Source organism: Desmodus rotundus, chromosome 11 (assembly GCF_022682495.2).
Source record: "Desmodus rotundus isolate HL8 chromosome 11, HLdesRot8A.1, whole genome shotgun sequence".
NCBI lineage: Eukaryota > Metazoa > Chordata > Mammalia > Chiroptera > Phyllostomidae > Desmodus > Desmodus rotundus.
The window spans coordinates 45,535,511-45,557,551 of NC_071397.1; the positions used below are offsets into that span (position 1 = coordinate 45,535,511).

General features: G+C 46.4%; 1 protein-coding gene across 6 annotated transcripts in view; it reads left to right on the forward strand.

Moving 5' to 3' along the window:
- Nucleotides 1-22,041, forward strand: part of ANKRD6 (ankyrin repeat domain 6) — a 180,459-nt gene that overhangs the window by 94,994 nt on the left and 63,424 nt on the right. For 3 of the 6 annotated variants that reach the window (XM_024551713.4, XM_045188584.3, XM_045188580.3), the window contains exon 2: nucleotides 17,465-17,728. The exons of the other annotated variants lie outside the window; for them this stretch is intronic. In XM_024551713.4, coding sequence (XP_024407481.2) covers nucleotides 17,609-17,728 — 120 coding nt within the window. In that variant the 5' untranslated portion in view covers nucleotides 17,465-17,608. The remainder of the gene's footprint in view (nucleotides 1-17,464; nucleotides 17,729-22,041) is intronic. 6 annotated transcript variants of the gene reach the window in all.

A 22,041-nucleotide genomic window follows, 5' to 3' on the forward strand; every position in this document is an offset into this window, starting at 1 on the left:
AGTAAAATAACCAGTAAGGAGTGGACCCTAAATTAATCTGACTCTAAAATGGTAACCAATTCATTTTTTTAGGAGCTGTTAACTCCCCAAAAAAGCCATTGAAAATTTAAGGGAAGAAATGTATATAAATGAGTATACCAGTCAAAAGTTTTCATATGTATGCAGCTAATATCTGAAAAAAGGAACAGTACAATTAGCCAACAATATTGCAAAAGTTGGGGGGTGGGAAAGCTGAAAGCAGTTTGTGAGTTTTAAAGATTTCATCAAGCCACATTTAGGAAAGAAGAAACAAGGGAAGCAGCAGAGGGAAGGCCTTATAACACAGAACCTGTTCACCCCGACTGGTTTCCGGAGGGGAGAGGGGAGGGGAGAGGAGAGAGGGGAGGGGAGAGGGGAGAGGGGAGGGGAGAGGGGAGGGGCCCCCGACCTGCAGGCTGCACTCCTTCAGCCCTGGCGAGTGTAGGGCACGTATGGAACTGCCACCCCGAAATGTTGTGTTTTAGGGAACTTGTGATGTGTGTGGGGGCACTGTTGATGTTGCTAAGCGTGATAACTAGAAAGATGCTATCACAGCTCGTTATTTGGGGGTGGGGGTTACATATAATACATTCCAGCAACACGCTGAGGCAGGTGTGGGGCGATAGTTGGTCTTGGTGAGAGCTGGATCTTGCAGTCAGGAACCTCCATTATCACACGTTTCCCCTGCCGCCTCCAGCAGCAGCCAGCGCAGGAAGGGGCTTTGCCTTTGCTTTGGCCTAAGCCCTGGTGTTAGTGCCCTTGACGGTACTGGAGGACGAAGGGGCAGGGGTGGAAGCCCTTTCTCTGCTTGTTGATGTTTCTTCCTTTGTGACAGGCTTTTCTCCTTTTGACTGAACAGCAAACTTCACCAGTTTCACTCCTCACCTGAGATTATATGGACAGTTATATCATCTAGTAGGTCTGATTGAAGTCATTAATGACCATATCCCAGGAATTTCAAAAGGTCTGCAGGCTGAGGGCCAGTTTCGACTCTTTGTCATGCGAACGTCGACAATAGTTTATTGGAAACTTGTCTATGTGCCATCACTGTGCCAAACCCTTTGTTTATTACCTTGTTTGGTCTCACAATGGCCTTTGAGATCATTCTTCTGGTAACTGAGTCTTACAGAGAAGGACTCTGAGGCCTGGAGGGCTGCAGTGATTCCCCACAGCACAGCACATGTGGCCCGTTGGAGTCAAATCCACATCCGTCTGCTTTCTGTGCCCTGGCACGTAACCAGACATTTTTTTTAAGTGAGATATGTTACTCCTACCGTAAAATTCACTCTTGAAGTATACAATTTAGTGCTTTTTAGTATATTCACAAAGATGTACAAGCATCACCACTGTCTAATTCCAGAACATTTTCATCACCTCAGAATATATGAGTTGAGACTGGGCTGAGTGGAATGCTTCTGATTTGGGAAGGGGTGGGAATTGAGGGCAGGAAGCTGGGAAGGACTGAACTTGAGCCCCCCTCACCTCCAATCCTTATCAGTAGCTGTGCTCACTGTCTTTTCACATTCTTCCTCCTTTGTTCCTCCCTCCCCCTCTCCACCTTTAACCTTTTTTCTCTTTATCACCGCGTTTCCACCATGGTCTTTGTTTAAACATTGGGCTAGATAAAAACTAGCACCAAAGAGGTGATCTGCCTGAAGGTGTAGAATGCAAGGTACTGTCCTCCCCAAGATCTCAGTCCCCAGCCCCTGAGAGCAAGGAACAGCCAAGATCAAGGGTGAAAGCCCCACCACTTACCATAGCAAATCCAGGCTCAGGCTTGGCTGAAGAGAAAGCGTAGCCTGGTGCTCTGAGGGACTGACGACAAGAGTGAGGGCACAGGCTCCACCCGGGACTCTTCCACTGAAGGGTCTCCGGCTTCCTAATTCTCAGGTTGGCCGTCTCCTGAAGACTGCTGAAGGCCCACTAATTAAATATATTTCCATTGTGGAAATAATTGGATTATGATAATAATGAGAATGTTCTGAAAGACTGACTATTTTAAGATTGTTCAAAACCCTTGGGAATGAATGTCTCTGTCTCTGGGGCTAGTTTCAGCGTATAATAGCAATTCAAGGTCACAATTCAAGGTCACCATCATCTCTGTTCCTGCCGCCTTCACTGTAGGCACCTCTTCTCCTTGTAAACATGTGGCAGAGTTTTAATTCCCAGTAATGCATAATAACTGATGATGACAACAATTTGGTGTGTTTATCATGTAATACAATTACTGGTAAAAGAATTTGGTGGACCAAACTTGCTTATGGTTAATCTATGAGTGAAACTTAAAGATTTGAACAATAACCAATTTGAGAGAATTCTTAGGTGAGGAATATCTAGGCTTTGGGAGCAGCGTAATGTGAGGGAAGGAAGCTGACTTCGGGCAGAGCCTTCCTGTGAAGCCTGCTCTCCACCTGATGCACGCTCACCTTCTGGAGGCTGGAGTCTGCCAGGCAGGAGTGCACATCCTGAGACCTGCACATGTCTAATTGTCACTGGGTGGTGACAGGAGTGTGGGAGAGAACTGCAGAGCCTCCCCCATGGCCAGCTCTCCTCGATGTCCTAGTTCCCCTCCTCTGTGGGGACACTTGATCCCAGCAAAGCTCTGTGCTGTAGCCAAACACTGTGTCATGCTGTGTGCTGAGTAAGGCCAAGGGGCCAAAACTCTCTGGAGTGGGACTTGGGGACAATAAAAATGAGATAAGGGGAGTATAAATGTTGGAAAGGATTTGGAAATCTAACTGGAGACTTTAGCATCCCTTGGACCTTAGACATGCATGCATGCACACCTAATATTTTCTGAGGGCTTGCTCTGTGCCTAACACTGTGTATGCTAAGTGTCTGTCCTCCACTTCCAGTGGTCGTCCTCTTAGCTCCTACAAAGCCACTAGCTACCATTAGTATCCCCATTTTACACATGAGGACATGAAGGCCTCGGAAAGTCATATAACCTGCCCAAGGTCATGAAGCACTCGCAGGGGGAGTGTTTAAAGAGACCTTCTCCTCCCCTTGTTTCTACCCACTCCTGCCTCAGCCAGCCTTGGAAGAGAATTTAGACGGGAGACCTATGTGCATCAGCTTCTGCAAACTGGTGTGGAAAGAGTTGGCATAGTAGCAGCATTTCCAGAACACTGGATGTCTCCTCTTGTAGGTAATGGACACTCTTCCCATCAAATCACATCTAGCCCAGATATGCTTGCTTTTAGAAAGAATTATTGCAGAAAGTCACATGGGTTAGGGGAAAAGGAGTGAGCAGGAGGGATGGCATGCATCATAGTATCTAGAACTTCTAGTATCAGATGGATATTATGTTAATATTTTGTTAGCAGAGAAATTGAATAAAATGGGACCACAGATATGAAAACTGGCTCCAGTAGCAGACCTTGCTAAGTAGAAGCAACCTGTGTGTGGTGGGGGTCATGGGCTTCCTGACTTACAGGCCCCCTCCCAGCCCAAGGGAAGGCCTCTGTCCTCCGAGGAATACCGTGGAAGAAATGAGGCCAAAAAACAAGGCAGAGTGGCAAGTAACAGTTGTTGTTTGCTTATGAGTAGACATTTATCTTAACCTCAGACTTTCCTTTGCTGTAGTTGGAATTGAGTTTGTACAGCTACATTCAGACAGTAAATTGCTGGCTAGCAGAGAAAGTTCATGGAGAGAGGGGGGGGGGGCAGGGGAGAGAGACAGAGAGAGAGAGAGAGAGAGTGTGTGTGTGTGGTGGGGCAGAATGGGAAACTAGCTGCCTGACACGGCTCTCTTTCAGCTTCACGGTGTTTCCTGTGGGCAGACTGCTGAGTCCTCAGCTGGAACCAGGTGCCCGCTGCAAAGACCCCAGGGGTGGCGGCTCTCCACCCTCAATGGCACAAGCCATTGCTTCTGCTGGCACACTGTCATTCAGTGCTTCCCTCCCACACTATCTCCTTCCTGAAGGAGCGAGTGAAGGACATTTTATAGGAAGATGTAGGTGGCAGAATACTCTTAGCCTTGGAACCTGACCATCTCTCAGACAGTAGGGAAGGACACCTTGGTTACCACAGCATCACAGGGGTTGAAGGACATAGTGGACCCCCAGCTCTTGGCCATGAAAGTTTGTGTGAATGACTTTAAAAAGGAAGCACACTCTGTGTTTGTAAGTGACCCAGACTGATAATTGATAGGATTATTAAATGTCCTTTATGTATAAGGCATTTGTATTAGTTTCCTATGGCTGCTGTGATAAATTACCACAAACTAGGCAGCTTAAATGAAAACAACAGAAATTATTCTCTCACATTCTGGAGGCCAGAAGTCTTATTAAGGTGTCAGCTGGGCCATTCTTCTCCTGGAGACTCTTGGGGATGGTTTTTATTTGCTTCTTTGGTCCTTTGGTGGTTCCGGGTATTCCTGGGCTTATAGCCACATCACTCGAACCTCTGCCTCTAGGGTCATGTGGCCTCCTCCTCATCTGCCTTAAACTTCTCTCTGCTTCTCTCATCAGGATGCATGTGATTGCATTTAGGACCCACCCACAAAATCCAGAGTAAGCTTTTCCTCTCAGGGATCCTTAACATAATCATATCTTTTGTTATATAAGTTAATACTCATAGGTCCCTGGGGGTTAGGGCATGGCCGTGTCCTTTGGAGGCTGCCATTCAACTCACTGCAGCATTCAGTGATGTATTTGGAAAAATAAGAGCAGGCACTTGCTTGTAGGGATGTGTGGTCCAGTTGAATAAGCATAGCTGTTTATTCAGCAAGCATTTACTGTTCAGATGCCATACCCAGGCTGTGTGCTTGCGCTGGCTTTACAGAGAGGAACGGACACAGCCCCCATGCTGGAGAGGCCAAGCCTGAGAGGAAAACATCGCAAACAAGGGGAACCCTAAAGGGTGTCAGCCTCATACGGTGTAATGTTTGTGTGGAAATATTCAAAGAAGTACAATGCAAAGACCAAAAGTAATTGTGTAAAGAAGGGTGATCATTTACTTGTCACTCTTAAAAAGTGAAAGGAAACTCCATTCATAAACTCCCAGTAACAATTTTCAGATCTCCCTTTCCCCCTAATTCGCTCACATCCCACATGTTCAGAAGGCTGCCGTTCACCACCACCATCCTCCATCGCGTTCCAGCCTTCTCCTTCTCCCAGCTCTTCGTTATTGGGTTGGCCAAAACTCTGTTAGTTTTTTCTGTATGATGACTCTAGTAGTGTTTAGTTGTCTTTAACTTCATTTGAAACAATTTTGTTAGGTTGTATTGTGACAGCTGTCAGTCATATCAGCGTACTTTAAAAAAAATCAAAATTGGTAAATTTTTGTGAATCCATTTTAATACTGAAGATGGAAGAAAATATGCAACACTTTTAGTGTATTATGCTTTATTATTTCAAGAAAGGTAAAAACATAGCTGTGACTGATCAAATGTGTCAAAAGTGGTTTGTGAAGTTTCTTGGTACTACTGACATTTTGGCCAAATCTTTGCTGTGGGGATGTCTTATGCATTGGAAGATGCATAGCAGCACCCCTGGCCTCTACCCACTTGAAACCAATAGCGGAAGACAGTTGACATACTCAGAATATCCAAATCAATAAAGTTATTGGTGAAAATGAAAAATGTGTATTTTATTTTACAAAAAAAATGTAACAGACTTTTTTTGGCCAACCCAGTATATCTAGATTAGCTTAGCCTCCCTTGACAACTCACCCTTCCCCTCTCCCCTGTCTCCTGCCCATCCTCCAACCTGCATCCTAAAGCCCAGGAATACCTCTGGCGCGGACAGTCTCCTTAGAAGAGGCAGTGAATGTATAAGGTAGGAAGAGAGGCCAAGAGTATTAACATCACACAATTGCAGTCCAGTTTGGGGTTTTAAGATTTTATTTTTGATTTTTTTTAGAGAAAGGGAAAGGGAGTAAGAAAAAAAGGGTGAGGAACATCAATGTCAGAGAAAAACACCAATTGATTGCCTCTTGTATGCCCCCTGGGGGACCAAACCCACAACCCAGGCATGTGCCCTGACCAGGAATCTGCCCAAGTAACTGAACCACACTGGCCAGGGCAACTTTGGGATTAAAAAACAAAACCATTATTTTATATTGGCCTTATTCAATCTTTGTAACATCCCAGTGGGTAAAGACTGTTTTTCTTCCTATTTTACACATGAGGAAATGAGCTTAGAGTCATTAAGGAAGTCACCCAAAATAAGTGGCTGAGCTGGGATTTAAGCTCAGGTACCTGGGATTTTTGACCTGTGGAACCTGGAGTATGGAGCGGCATTGGAGAATCTTCTGAGAGAAGGACACCTCAAATCAGGTTTGAGGATAAGGAAAAGTTTGGAAAACATCCAAAAAACTAGGCAAAAATGACAGGATGGTGTTTTCAAGGTGTTCTGAGCACCCTTGTGGCCAAGCCAGGGTGCAGGATGGGTGGGTGGGTGGGTGGAGATAGGCCGAGAGCAGTCTCTGCTTGGATTTATGTGTCACTGGACTTTGTTTCAGGGGGAATGAGAGTCACTGAGGGTTCTAAGCAGAGGAGAATCAGTGTCACATTCATGTTATGAAAAAGTGTTCTGACATCAGTGATCACATAAATTGAGGTGGAAAAGGCAGTGGGCTAGACTTGGGGCAGGGAGGCCAACACGGCAGAATGGCTCCCCCATGCAAATGTTAGCCCTAGAATTAGCAGTCCCCCCAAGTACCTGTGTGGTCTGTTCACATAAAATCTCTTTGGCAAGAGATGCAGAGGAAGAGAGACCCATAGACAAAGGCAAAATAACTGGCATCCAAGGCCCGGGCACCGTCACCCGGCAGACCACAGGCTGGCAGATGGGGTGGCGTGAGGGGCTCCTCCTACACTGAAGCTCAGCCAGCTGCTCCCATCTTTACCATCTTGAAACAAGCTGGAGGGGAAGGGTCAGTCTCTCATTGCTGTCTTTCCTCTAACACTGACGCCTCGGTGGAGGGGAACTTACTGCTCATTATCTCAGTGATCTCTAAGCCCAGACTGAAGAGAGAGAAGGTAACCTGTTGGCTGAAAGGCTCTGTCTTTCCGAGAGTCAAGTTTAAGAAATCCCAACAGCTTTCTGGCCAGGTTCTGTTGACTTCTACAAAGTTATCTTTTACTGAAGATACATTTTGAGCTAAAGTACACTGAGTATCTGAATCCTGAACATCATTCTTGCTTTGGCTTCTACTTTTACCTAGGTTGAAACTCATAGGCAAGCTGAACTCTACTTCACCTCTGGTATCCCAATTTCTAAGTTAGATAACCACAAACAATTTTAGGAAACATCTTCAGCATCCCGTTGGAGGCCGACGTGACAGTTCAGGTGAGAAGTGATGGCAGCCTGAATCAAGGCAGTGGCAGTGCAGCTAGAGAAGATTTAAGAAGTAACCATACAACCATGCTCACAATTACTGAGCGCTATCTATGTGCCAGGCTTTGTATAGTGTGTATATTATCTCATTCAGTCTTTGCAACAACTCAGTGAGGTAGGAGCTGTTATTCTTTCTATTTCACACATGAGGAAACAGGTTTAGAGTCATTACAAAATTTGCCCAGAGTAGGTGGCAGAGCTGGGGTTTGAGCCCACACACTCTGGCTTAAACACTTGCATTTTTAATCTCTATGCCTTACTGTCTCACAGCAAGAGGGTTAGGTGATTTATTGAATGTGAACGTGGGGGAAGGGGAATAAAAAGAACAGGAGTGTCCAGATTAGGCAAGTAGGCAGATGAAAGACAGAACACTCCCCAAGATGAGGACACAGGAAAAAGGAATGGGTGTGGAAAGGAGGAGGAAGACGATCTGGTTGTGAACATGTTGGTAAGGGGCATACATCCAAGTGAGATGTCTGTTAAATGCTTGGGTGTTTAAGGGTTTGCAGCTTCTGGGAACCCTAGTGCACTGTTGGTGGGAATGCAGACTGGTGAGGCCACTGTGGAAAACAGTATGGAATTTCCTCAGAAAACTAAAAATGGAACTGCCCTTTGACCCAGCAATTCCGCTGCTGGGATTATACCCCAAGAACCCTGAAACACCAATCCAAAAGAACCTGTGCACCCCAATGTTCACAGCAGCACAATTTACAATAGCCAAGTACTGGAAGCAACCTAAGTGCCCATCAGCAAACGAGTGGATCCGAAAACTATGGTATATTTACACAATGGAATTCTACGCAGCAGAGAGAAAGGAGCCTATACCCTTTGCAACAGCATGGATGGAACCGTAGAGCATTATGTTAAGTGAAATAAGCCAGGTGGTGAGGGACAAATACCATATGATCTCACCTTTAACTGGAACACAATAAATAGAAGAAAAAAGGAAACAAAATATAACCAGAGACATTGAAGTTAAGAACAATCTAACAATGGACAGGGGGGAGTGGGGAGGGAACAGTGAGGAGAGGGGATTACAGGAACTACTTTAAAGGACACATGGACCAAATCAAGGGGGAGGGTGGAGGTGGGGGAGGGAGGGGGGTTCAGCTGGGGTGGGGTGGAGGGATGGGGAGAAAAGGCACACAACTGTAATTGAATAACAATAAAAAATTTTTAAAAAAGAGAGAAAAAAAAAGAATTTGCAGCTTCAGAGAAAGCGGTTGAGGCTAAAGAAGGTTTGGAGCAACCCGTATCCAGGCAGCAGAGGAGCATGTGGGCAGCAGTGGGTGGGGTAGGGGTGCAGTATTGAGAGCTGGAGAAGGAAATGAGCAGAGAAGACAACTGGGGATAGAATCTTAGGGACCTACAACATTTAAGGGACTGTGGAAGGCGAGCCCTTCAATGAGAGAAAGAAATCGTTTGAGTGATGGTAGGAGAATGAGGAGAGAGTGGGTCATGGAAACCAAAGGAGGACCAAGTGTGGTGAAGGTGGCAGCAGTACCAATGCAACAGAGAAATCATATAAGGTATGAACTGAAAGGTCCCACAGCATTTAACAATTAGGTCAGTGTTCAACCGGCTGGTGGGAATGCAAAACATGACTGCCACTTTGGAAAACAATATAGGTTTCCCCTGCTATTTGCAGGTAGAGCCTGCCTATGACTACTTTTGCAAGCTGAAATGGCATAAAGTGAAGAAGCAATTACCTTAGGACTCATGTTGGTAATGGATGCACAAAATACATCAAAATAAAGCACAGGTGCTCACAGGCTCAGTTCAAAGCTGTGGCGGCTTGAAGCTGAGATGCAGAGTGGATTTCCTGGGGAAGGAGCTCGGCCAGTCACTCTGGCTGCTCCAGGTGTGCACTGCCTCTGTAATGGCTCACTGAAGCCTGTGCTGAACACTTACCAGCCTCTAGGGCTCCCCATCACAAATGTAAGAGCAGTCCAACGTCTTTGGCATGGTGAACGTTTTTCCACAGCCTGACTGCACCACGCCATCTGTGGTGATCACTGCCCATGCATTATGAGCTCCAGCTGCAAAGGTCTCTGTTTTCCTGTTCATGACACACACTTTCAGACCATCCTGTGTTTTTGCTCTTACTGTGTCCTCTGCCCATGTCCTCCCCTCACCGCTTCTCTGCCTAACAAGGTCCTACATGTCCTCCCAACACCTGTTCAAGTGCTTTACCTTCTCTGTGAAAACTTTGCTGACTCCTTTCACCCCCCAGCACACCAGGCAAGATCTTCCTCCCTGTTTCCATAGTTCTTTGTGCCCATATCTTCAATAAATGCTTAATACACCCAAAATGAACATCAGCAGCACTTTAGTAGGAAAATTGGGGGCAGAAGGATGCTACATCAAAGCAAACTTAAGGAGTGGGTAGGAGTAGAGCTTTGGATATACGGAAGATGGACTACTCTCAAGGGACTGGCTTGATTGTAATTCAGTATTTTTTTATTTGTCTTTAGTATTTGTAATTTTACCCAATGGTGGTTGAGGGTAATGAGAAGAAAGTGGCTGGGGTGGTGGTAGTGCTATCCAGGACTCTGGTGCTGACAGACCTGTGTCCCTGAGTAGGGACTGTCTCCTGTCTCCAGATCAGTGATTCTTCTGGCCCCAGGGGCTGTCATCTCCATTTGGGGAGGAAGGGGGAGAGGATAATGATGACCTTCCCTCCCCAGTGGTTATCTCTTGGAGGTTCTGGAGTTACAGCCTCTCTCTCTTGTGGGGAAAGGAAAGAGGTTAGCTGACTAGGTTAGCACCTCCTCTATTTCTTATGGGATCTACAGCCTTTTAAAGACCAATTAGTGATTAGAAAAAGCAATTGATGATTACTTTTTCTATCATCCACCTAACGGACATTAAAGGCTATGTTCCAGGGATCATGCCAGCTACTGGGGATACAAGATAACCAAACCAGGGCTTCTGCCCTCAAGGAGCTCACTCCAACCTGGAAGACCAATCTCGAGCCCACGCTAGCAACTACACCGTGAAATCTGTTCCTGTGGGGGGGCTCTGTCCGCAAGGACCCCCTGGCCACCAAGGATGAGAACAAGTCTACCAAGATATGATTTTCTTGGGGAGGAAAGGTGGCCAATCTCTCAAAGGAGAAGGGCCAGAAACCTGTTTCTCAATGGGCTTTTACTGGGTTCAATTTGCATAGAAATACAGGGCATATATGTAAAGCTCATCAATCGTTGTCAGGTAGAAATGATCAAATAATAGATAACATTAAAAGAACTCAGGGCTTATTCTGAGTCAGGGTCAGATAGTTAAAAGGCTATAAAACTTTGGGGAAACAAGCTCATTTCAGGCTTGGACCCTTATCATTTAAATTGAGGGTATTAGCAAAGTAGGTTTCATAGGATTTTATGTATTCTTTCTTAGGCCTGATTACCCTAGGGAACCCGCCCTTTCCAGCACAAGGCTGCACCCACCTCAGGCATTGTTTCAGGTTTAAGTCAGGGAGGGGAAGTAAGGCAGCCAAGAGATTAGGAGACTTCTTGCAGACAGAATGAGGACTCAGGCTTTGTCAAAGCCAAGGGGCAAGGGTCCACCATCCCTTTTTCTATAGCCCCCGAAGTCCTTCCCTGAGGGCCTCTTTGTGACCATGCCTGTCTTAGGTTGTCCCTCCCTTGAGGAATCTTACCCATCATTGGCTAACCGGTCATGCACTGGGGGCCAGGCAGGGTGAAGTAAAGGGGGCAGAGGCTGTGCTCCCTGCCAGGGAGATAAGCTTTGTCTCCTTAGTGGCTTAGGGTCCCAAGGTCTCTGACGCAGCCTTAGCCATGGGGGTTTACAGCTTCTGAAACCAGGCAGGGCGGTTCCCAACATGCTCCTGTCTTGGTCAGTTCGGGCTGCTATAACACAACACCATTGACCAGGTGGCTTAAATGACAGGAATTTACCTCTCACAGTTCTGGAGGCTGGAAGTCCCAGGTCAGGCTCTAGTGGGGTTCGGTTTCTGATAAGACTCTTCCTGGTTTGCAGATGGCCACTTCTTTGTTGAGGCCTCACATGGCCTTTCCTCTGAGCAGGTGGGGTGGAGTGGGAGCTTGGAGAGACGGACAGCACATGGAGACTTTCAGATGTCTCTTTTTATAAGGCCATTAATCCTATCAGATCAGGGCCCCATCTTATGACTTTTTAAAAATGTTAATTAGCTGATAAAAGCTCTACATGTTTCCAAATACAGTCAACAGTGAGGGTTAGGGTTTCAGCATATGGATTTGGGGGGACAAAGTTCAGTCCAGAGAAAGAACGTATAGAAAACTGCAGGAGCACGGATGAGGGCGTGATCATTCTGTCCCTGGAGAGATTGCGGTGGCAGAAAGCTCAGCGAGGGCTCGGTCCGGATTTTGAGCATGTGGGCCATTTGCTCTAGGACCTGAGTGCCTAGCCCCAATTTGGAGGCTCTGGTGATGTAATAGTGCCAGCCAGCCACCAAGTAATTGTGGCCTCGGGTGAAAATGGGAGGTCTCCAGACATCACAGGCCTCCTGTCGTCACGTATTCATTCAGTGAATGGTAAGTTCTCAGGCCTCTGACATTTGTACATTTGTCAGCAGCTTTTCTTGACAGTGGGGTGTGTCTGAGTTTTCCTGAATAGTATCCAGATGTCCCTCAGTTTTCACTGCAACAGCCTTTCTGCGTCTCCTGCAAAGGTGATTATTTTGGATTCAAGTCATTGTACTTGAGAAGGCTCAAGAAGCAAGCGGCACGGTTGCCTTGCCACGGCGGGGTGTGAAGTGAGCGTGGGGCTTGCTCTAGAGATGCGCCCCGCCTCTGTCGTTCCAGTCTTTTGCAGACAGCACTTGGGGGTGCCAGCCTCTGCGAGCAGTCAGTGCTGTGCTGTCATCATTGCTTATTGAGGTCCCTGCCTATGGATATTCTCAGAAGGAGGAAATGTCCCAGAAGCTTTGAGAAAATAAGCCTCTTCTTCTTGTGTACTTCTGTCTCATTCGGTTTACATTTCTCTTCTGCTCTCTCATCTGGACTTTGGGCCCTGATGAGGCTTATCAGGGCCAGATGATGAGTTTCTTCAAAGTGAGGAGTGAGTCACATTCATCTCTGTTCCAGCCCCACGTGCCCTGCTGTGGTGATCAGAGTGTCCCAGTAGTGGTCACTTTGGGATAAACTAATACAACTGTTGTGTTCTGAAAATAAGCGTATCATTCCGCTGGCTCTTTGTCTCCCCAGTGGAATTCTGCTTCTCTGTAGTGCACTGGCCTGAGTCCCTGGCTAGTCTTCTGCCCTTGGCATAAGCCAAATAATGGCCATAGCAGAGCCCTAGCCCATCACCCACAGGAGCTACTACCCTCAGTGAAATGGGACCAAGGCTTTGGGCAGAGAGAGAGGGCTCAAGAGGTTTGTGTTGACAGTTATTTTCCATCTCCGGGACCAACAATTCTGCCTTTGCAAATGCAGACTAGGTGGTAATATTAACGTAAGTCAAAATGAAAATGCTCTTCCTTTCTATGATTGCTCCAGTTGGGAAGTTGGTTTTCTGTTGTTTCAACAAGTGGGCTGGAGGACATACCTGTAATATTTAGGGTCATTGACTGAACTTGTTACAAATTTGCTCCCTTTTTTCTCCCTTCCCCCTTCTCTTCAGAGATTCTGTTCAAAGGAGAATTCCTGAGACAAACTGTGGGTTTACAAACGTCAGGGATGGCAGCTCAGCTGCCTCCTCACCTCCTGTGCTGCTGCAGTCGCCCTGCAGAGCTCTGTGCCAAGGTGCATCTGGTGTCTGGGGCTCTGCTGTTTCCACAACACAAGCCTTTTCCTGCTACCGTAAAGGTGGTTTGTTACAGATGTTAACCTTACTGCCTCCTCTCTCACAACACGCACATTCATCTCTTCTTGCATTACTACTGAAAGAATGCAAGTGTCGTTGGTCTGAGCATCATTCAAAAGCCTCCCACCCATCTGTGAATTCTTCCCAGACTCTTCTGCCAGGGCCGTTTTACAGGTCCTCTGCCGGCAGGGGGGAGCTCTCCAACAAAACCTAAAGACCCGAAATCTTTCAGAAGCTGTGACGAGCAGAATAGGACAAGCTGAATGGATGTCTTAATAGGCTTTTAGATGTGATTTGGCCAGTGTTGGCAGAGGAAGCTCACGGGGAAAAAGGCAGCAGGCATTGTAACGTAAATCACTGCAGACCCACTGGGCGTGACAGCCTGGGAAGCTAGTGATTTCTCCAGGAAAGAATTGACTGCAGTTATCCAGCAACAGAACGTGATGTAGAATGGGGAGGACAGACCCCTGGATGTGAGTACAATCTCTCTTTAATGCAGGGTTTGGAACAGTAGGAGCAAAGTGAGTTATTGTAACCAATGGCGTCCCTGGGTGCCTGTGGATTGTCTCTGGGGAGGTTGTACATAATGCCTGGCTGGGACTTTTGTTTGCAGGTCTCTTCTAGAAGATTTTGCCTGAACGTAGTGGCTTCGGGATATTGGGAACAGGAGGCTTTGTTGTAAGTCCTCAACAAAAGAGCAAAAGCAAGTCTCATAGACCTTTTGCTATAAAAAGAAAACCGATGCATCACAGACCAAACAGCTGCATGGCCTTCTGGTGTTTGTTATGAGAGACAAAAGAATCAGCAAATTGGAGAGCAGTGAAAATAGGGCTGAGAGAAAGCAGGGAAATCTCTATTGGAGGCTAAATCCCTTCCTAGATTCAGGGTGCTAATTGCATATTTATGATCATGCATTTGTTTCATTTCTGCTTAAAGAACTGGCAGCGTGTTTGTGTTTAAGGTTTCTCTCCAGGACACTGTGAAAATGAGCATCAAGACAAAGAGGGATGTGATTGATAGAGTTGGGGTAGAAGAAATTCCTCATCACCAGCAATGAGAAGTGTCTTGAATGATAGCTGATTCACTTGGAAGAGGAGGCTCAGATTAAATGAGGGAACAGGGTTGCTACAGCCTGGGTACCCAACAGGTTGACTGGGAAGTGTAACTCCTTGATTGTAGACTGATCACCACTCCATACTTCCTCTCCCCTCCCCACTCATTGTTGGGGGTCCTTCATGCTCTCTTACCCCTCTCTCCCAGCCTGCCTCTCTGCCTGGAAGGTATCAGATGACAAGCAGAGCAGCCCCTCACTCCAAAAGGATGAGGGTCACTGTGCTACTGGGGCAGTGGTCCTGAGAGAGGCGGGGGGGGGGGGGGGGGGGGGGGGACACGGGGTTGGGCCTGCACCCGCACCCCAGGCTGAGGGTAGAGGAGGAAACAGAAAGGAAGCAGAAAAGAAGACTCAGTCACTTTATGTCTTCCCACCCACCCTGTAAATGCGAGAGCTGGAGGCCCCAGCAATAAGGCTATTTACTGGATTTAATTTGAGGATGAAGTTCAGATACCCAAGTACACAGGGATGATGCTAGCAACAGACTGAAAGCCTGGGATTCTGTTCCAGATTTTGCAGGCAGTTTTTTTGTGTGACTGGTGGGGGTTGAGGGGGTGGGACATGTATCCAAAATAGTGACCTGTCCTGGAGGCTACCCTGTGCCTCAGGTGAGCCCAGCTGAGCCTGGCGGAGAGTAGCCGGAGGGGGAGGTGGGGTGGGATGAGGAGTGGTGAACATTTCATTATTCAGTAGCTATCATTGAAAAACAAAAAAAAACGACATTTCTGCTTGGACAACATTTTCTCACAACTGTAGTATTTTTCTGTCTCAAAAAAATTATAATATGTGCTGGATTTGCAAAGGGCTGTTTAACAAAGGTAATTATGTAAGCAAAGCTATCACAGTAGCTTGCAACCATGGCAAAAAGTGCAGCTGTACTTTCATCCCAGTGTCTGAGAGGCTGAAGTTATTGCATGGGATGGGGGTGGGGGTGGGGGGTGGGAGGGGAATAGCTGGCGGTGCACCACAGGCCTGTTGATCTGGTGCATCTGTTGCTGGGGAGACCAGACGGCACTTCTGGTCTGGAGCTCGTGACCTTAGCTGACCGCATGCACGGAGGATGCAGCAAGATCTCTCTCCCCAGGAGCAAAGCTATGGAGTGGAATGGGTAAGATATTAGCCATGATAACGATATTTGTATGAACCAGACCACTGTCCTTGAGATATTTGCATGCCCATTGCAGGAAAGGTTTGGGGATGGGAGGGTGGCGGTTTAGGTCCGGTGCACAGAAATAATTGAATAGATGGAGAAGAATGTTGTTGCAGGAGGGAGATCATTCAAGAGGCCACAGCTAAGTTCTGTATTTTCCTGCCATTTAGACCGGGAGTCCTTTTTCAATATTGGGGCAAACAAAGCAGAAGCTCAGTATCATCAGTTCGAAGGTACCACAGTTTCCCTAAATGAAGAGAGACACTATGTCCTATGCTTACAGAAACAAACCACTTCCCAACAGCAAGGTAGTCTGGCAAATATAAAGCCCAAACTACTGTCTTTCCCTTCGATCCTGGGAATTTCCAAAGTAGTTTCCAGCTTTCTGTTTTGAGCCTCAACTTAATTCTTTCATTGACTCATTCACTCACCAAAGACTTCTGACACATTCCGGGGATCTCTGACCCTGGCTGACGCAGGAGCCGTCTGCCATGGCGTGTGCCCTTCTCCGGGTATCCTGTGCTTCTAATGAGCATGGTGACCAGAGCAGGATGGTTTCTGCGACTTCCTTCTCTCTGTTTTCTTGTGATGCTTTGGCTGCATTTTGGGAATTTTTGGATGACAAGGTGAGATTGGATAATTCACAAGTTGGAGAGAGATAAGAATTCTCTCTGAAGTTACAACATTCACATCTGGCCAGTACATTCACATAATGAAATGCCATCTCTAATCCCCGCCACAGTCCTGTTGTTGTGTCTGTGTTATGTCTGAGCCTTTCACCCCAGCCTCCCAGGGTGGTTGGTGAGCTGGCCTGCCTCAATGTCACGGTGCCTGGAAGGTACAGCGTGGCATAGTCCGGACCTTGCCCAGTCATGTCATGGCCAACTCCTTAAACTTTAGAGATTGGAAGGAGCTTTGGGTTTGCCTGGAAGCAACTGAAAATGATGTCTGTGTTTTGGGCCTTCAAACTTAGAAGGGGAGGTAGGGTCTGGGTGAAGAATGGTTGGTGTCCCTTTGGTACAGCATTTTCTTTCCTTTTGCACATATTGCCCTTTTTAATAAGTATGTTTTGAAGCTCAGAGAAGCCCTCACTTCCTTGCTGTCAGTCAGATCCTTAAGCATTCCTTCTTGTACCCAAAGAACCTTCACCTTTGAAGTCATTACCTCTGGCTTTGGTTTGGTGCAGTGGTGGCCCAGAACTCCTGGGAGGAGTTGGTCTTTAACCTTCTATTCATTTGGCCATTTTGTGGAAAGAAGTGCTTGTTTACCACTGGTTAGTATTTCCAGACCTCTTCTCTGAGTAGCTGATAGGTGGTTTCAGTAGGCCATTTATTTCCCGCTTATTAAGCTGGGAAGCCGCCACCTGTGCCTTCCCAGCGCGGTTGGCAGTGCACACTGTCAGTGTGTCTAGCATCCCTGTTGTTCCCAAAGTGGCTTGTTCTAGCAGCAATTGGACCTGTGAGATGGCCGGGCCTGTGCCCAGCTCTGCATCTGTTCTGGGACTCAGGAAACTGCACTGTTTGCAGGGAGAAAAGGATGGATGAAGAGAACGGCAGTACACGCTGGGAGAAAATCCCAAGGAGAGAACCGCCTCCTCAGGGTATCTCCACGGGCACCTGACCCGCCAGGGGAATTGGCATGTTAGCCGCCATGGACCCGCAGGACGCAACCCAGAAAGCCCTCTGTAGTAATCATTCATCAGACAGTCACTTGCCCAAGGCGGCTCTGGAAACCAGGTGATGTCGAGGAGATTCTGTTAGGTCTCTGCTGACCCTCAGAGAAATGCAGAGCAGACCTCGAAGTTCTAGAGAATCTAGGATCCCCTGCAGGGGTAGAAAAGAAGGAGGCTGGCATGTCTGCTGCCATCCAGTTATGAGTTCAGGGGCTTTACTGAGCAGAGCGTCCTTCCTGCTGTCCTATCTGCCCCATTCCCCTTGCCTCCCATAAGCCATCAGCACAGTGCCCTAGTCAGAGAGAAGACACGTGGTCTGCCCTGTGTGCCGAGGGGCACTGATGGCAGCTTTGTTTTATAACCCCTAGGTCCTGAAGATGGCCTAGTGACAAGGGCACCTTCCAATGATTGGGAGCATCTGTCTCTGTGGGTGCCTGCCCCGGCCAGTGGTGTCGTGTGGAGCTGAAGGGACGTGCCTACCTCTATCTGGAAACTTCATTCTCTCCTAATTCATGAGCCAGCAGGATGCAGTCGCTGCGCTTTCAGAACGCCTTCTCATAGCTGCGTACAAAGGCCAAGCGGAGAATGTGGTTCAGCTCATCAACAAGGGCGCCGAGGTAGCAGTTACCAAGGTAACAAGAGGGGCATTCCTTGGGGAATAGCCTACCTTTTAACCATTGTCCACAAAACTGTCCTGCTGGGCTCACAGCTTTTAAATAATTGGGGTTTTTTTTTCCCCCAGTAATGGACATTTAGAGAGAAGGAGGATTAAAAATGCTTTCATTGCAATCTTTCAAATGGAGTAACTTGTATTTAGCAGTTGACAGTTTTTAAAATCACAGTGTGGCTTTTTTTTTCTTCTCACTTCTTCAGCCAAATGGTCAGGGGAGCTCTGTGGAGAAGTGGGGAGACAAAACTTACTGGGTGGAGTATTTGTTTAATAGTCACATTAGTAGGCCTCCTGGGGAGGTGGACCAGCTGTGGACAGGGCTCCTCTCTGCTGTGTGGAACTTCATTGTCCCCATCTGCCCAGTGACAGACTTGGACCAGGTGACCACCACAGCCTCTTGCATCTTTGATTTCATATAGGTCAGTGAAAACGTTAAAAAACTCAAAAAAGTTGTGGCAAGTGTTAGGGGACATCGCTTACCCCTCACCAACAGGTAACACCGTGGTAGACAAGGAAGCAGAATGGGCCGAAGTGCAGTTTTGTTGTAAAGCTGAGCAAAGGCAGACTCTGCACAGTTAAGTGGCAAGTGTAAATACACAGGCAAAATAACGCTAATGGCAAACACTTAGCACTTAGTATGGCTCTAAGCACTTTCCAGTCCTCTAGACGGGCTTGTCTTCCCATCTCCACTTTAGAGATGAGCAAATTGCGGCACAGAGGGATGTTTTAAGTAACTTGCACAAGGTCCCTCAGCTGCTGAGGTCACATTTCTGGTTAGTCATATGTAGTCTCTGTATTTCATACTTCCAGTGCATGCCTTTTCCAGCACCTCCAAGCCATTGTAACGCAATGCCGACACTATCTGCCAGGACAGAGCCTCAGATCCCACAGGTTAGGGGCTCAGTACCACAAGACTGCCCCCCCTCGTATGCCAGTTGCAATCCACGTTGTCACTTGTGCTTCTGACCAACTGGCAATAAATCAGAGGTTCCTGTGACCTGCTCCTTGGGTTAGATTAATTTGCTAGAGCAGCTCACAGAACTCGGAAAAATGTTTTACTTAGCAGATTACTGATCTATTATAAAAGGATTTATCTTGGGAATAGCAAGATGGAAGGGCAAGATATGGGGAAAGGGCACAGAGCTTCCCTGACCTTTGACTCCCAGCACCTCCTTGGGTTCACCAACCCAGACATTCTCTGAACCCTGTCCTTTTTTGAGTTTTTTACAGAGGTATGATTTACTAAATCACTGGCCATTGGTGAATGATTCAACCCCCAGCTTCTGTCCCCTCCCAAGAATTGAAAGTATTAATATACTAATTACAGTTGGTTCCCTTGACAACCAGTACCCATCCTTAGGGGCTTTCCAAAAGTTACCTCATTGTCATAAATTCAGGTATGGTTGAAAGGGGTTTGTTGTGAATGACACACTCCTTTCACCTTTCTTTCTTTCTTTCTTTCTTTCTTCCTTTCTTTCTTTCTTTCTTTCTTTCTTTCTTTCTTTCTTTCTTTTTTTTGCTCTGGAGCTGTTTGAAGAATTGACAACAACAGACCAACTATTATAATAAAAGATGCTACCATTGCTGTTATCACTTAGGAAAGTCCAAGGGTTTGGGGAGCTGTAAACCAAGAATGGAGACTAAGAGCAAATCTATGTTTCTTCCTATAAATCACAACATCACAATGCTGGCCTCTAGAGAGATGGAGAATCTTGGGCTGCTCAAAGGCCACCCGTTGGCCTAAAGCAGTTTCTACAGACCTGCTTACTGGGTTGCTAGGTGTGCTGAACGGACAACGAAGGGAGCCCTAACTCAGCCCTGAGTGTGGTGTTCCCGCAGGGCTTCAGGGCCCCAGTCACCACAAAGGGGAGAACGCCAGGACTGTCTAGTGAGGGTACAGGCTCATGCATTTTAACTCTGCAGCGTTTGCTAATTGTACAAGTTGCTTAACTTCTTCGACCCTCAGTTTCCTTATCTGTAAAAGTGGGCTAGCAATACCAACCTTTCAGGGTTGTTATAATAATAACAACATTCAAGCACATAGCTCATAGTCTACAAGTCCTCTTTTTTAAATAGACTTTGTCATTTGCTTTTTAAAAAAGAACTTTATTGAGGTGTATGTAACTTAGCAAGCCCAGACCCTCACCCATTCTAAGCGCACAATTCAGTGACTTCTGATGTATTGACAGAGTTGTGCAACTTTCACCATTATAACTTCAGAACATTTCTATCTGTGAGAAACCCCAGTGAGAAATGTCCTATTATTTAGCTGTCATTTCCCATTCCTACTCCCAGCTCCTGGCGACCGTTAGTCTACTTTCTGTCTGTATAAATTTCCCTTTGCTGGACATTGCATATAAATGGAATCATACATGGTGTGTCATCTTTTGTGTCTGGCATTTTTCACCCACCCTGACGTTTTGCGGGTTCCCCTACACTGTGCATACATCAGTGCTTTCTTCTCATTTGTTATGGAATAGGACCCCACTCTACTCGGGTACGGCACATTTTGTTTGTGCAGTCAGCGGCCGGTGGACATTTTGGGTTGTTTCTAGTTTGGAACTATCGTAAATAATACTGCTATGAACATTTCTGTACAGTTTCTGTGAGGGCGTGTTTCAGTTTCTCTGGATGGATACCTAAGAGTGGAATTGCTGGGTCCCACAGTAAGTCTATGTACACTAAGGAACTGCCAGGCTGTATTCCAGAATGGTCGCACAATTTCACTTTCCCATCAGCAGCGTATGGGCTTGGCAGTTTCTCTAGATCCTCACCAATGCTTGTTATTGTCTATCTTTTTTAAAACATATTTTGCTTTTTAGTAGTTATTATTATTTTTAATCCTTACTCAAGGATATGTTTTTTTATTGATTTGAGAGAGAGAAACATTGATATGAGAGAGAAACATCAGTCGGTTGCCTCTCATATACACCCCAACCAGGGATCAAACCCACAACCTGGATACGTGCCCTGACTGGGAATTGAACCTGCAAATTTTTGGTGTATGGGACGATGTTCCAACCAAGTGAGCCACCTGGCCTGGGCTAAAAATTATTTTTTAATAGAAGTAATGCGTGCACATGGGAGCTTTAAAAGTATAAGTTCAAACACTGCTGGAAGAGCCTGAGGTCTCGCCCAGGGCAAGGGGAACTGTCTTCCCAGCCTGTTTGGACCAAGTACCACAGAGGAGGCATGGCTTAACAAAAAAGCAACGCTGGGGCCTGTGTTTCTGTGGAAAGCAGCCTCCAGGTCCACCTGTCCCTGCTGACCTGTGGGTTTGTGTACCTACAAAACATGGGACCAAGTCCAAAGAAGGAGAAAGGAAATAATAAAAACAAATGCAGAAATGAATGAAGTAGGAAATAGAAAAAACATACAGAAAATCAATGAAACTAAAAGTGGGTTCTATGGAAAAAGTGACAAAACAGACAGATCTTTATCTAGATTGATCTGGAGACAAAGGGCTTTCTGACAACTGCCTGGGGACCTCTTTCCTTGCATCTTAGGGACTCCCTGGCCACTTTTGTATGTGTTATTTTTCTGTTTCCTGGACCCCATTGTCTCTCTCTTTCTTGGTTTACTCCCTTGTGTTGATGTGGTACACCCTCTAGCACAGTGCTATCCAACAGAACTTTCTGGAATGGCGAGTTCTGTCTGTGCTGTCTAACTGGGCAGCAATGCATGAGTACCGAATACTTGAAATGTGGCTAGTGTGACTGAGGAACTGAATTTTAAATTTAACTTTAATTAATTAAAATTTAAATGCCACGCATGGCTGTTGGATACCACACTGAACAGCTCTGATGTCTTCCTGAGAATGAGTGTATGGGAGAGAGCAATCAGTTTTAGACATAATCTACTGTCCCTTTCTCTCCCACCTTCTCCGCTCTAGTTACATCACAGTGTTTTAGCAGATCCATCATTAGTGTGATTATGTAAATGATGTTCGTAGGTGAGCCAGTAATTGTACCATCATTACATTTCTTTTCTTTCATACCTTGCTGCTTTCCCTAGAGTTGATCACTTTTGCAGGAACCCATGTCACCCTCACTTGGAGGGTGCACAGTCTCTGAGCTTTCTAAGAAAAGGAACACAGGAGATAAATGTTTTGAGAATCTGTATGTCTGAAAAAAAGGCTTTATTCTACCCACTTAATTGACAAGTTGGTATGAAATTCAAGCTGAGAATTATTTTGCCTCATAACTTCGAAGGCGATGTTTTATTGTCTCTGAGTGTTGCCGTTGGGATACCCTGCCCACTCAGACCTGCTGCAGA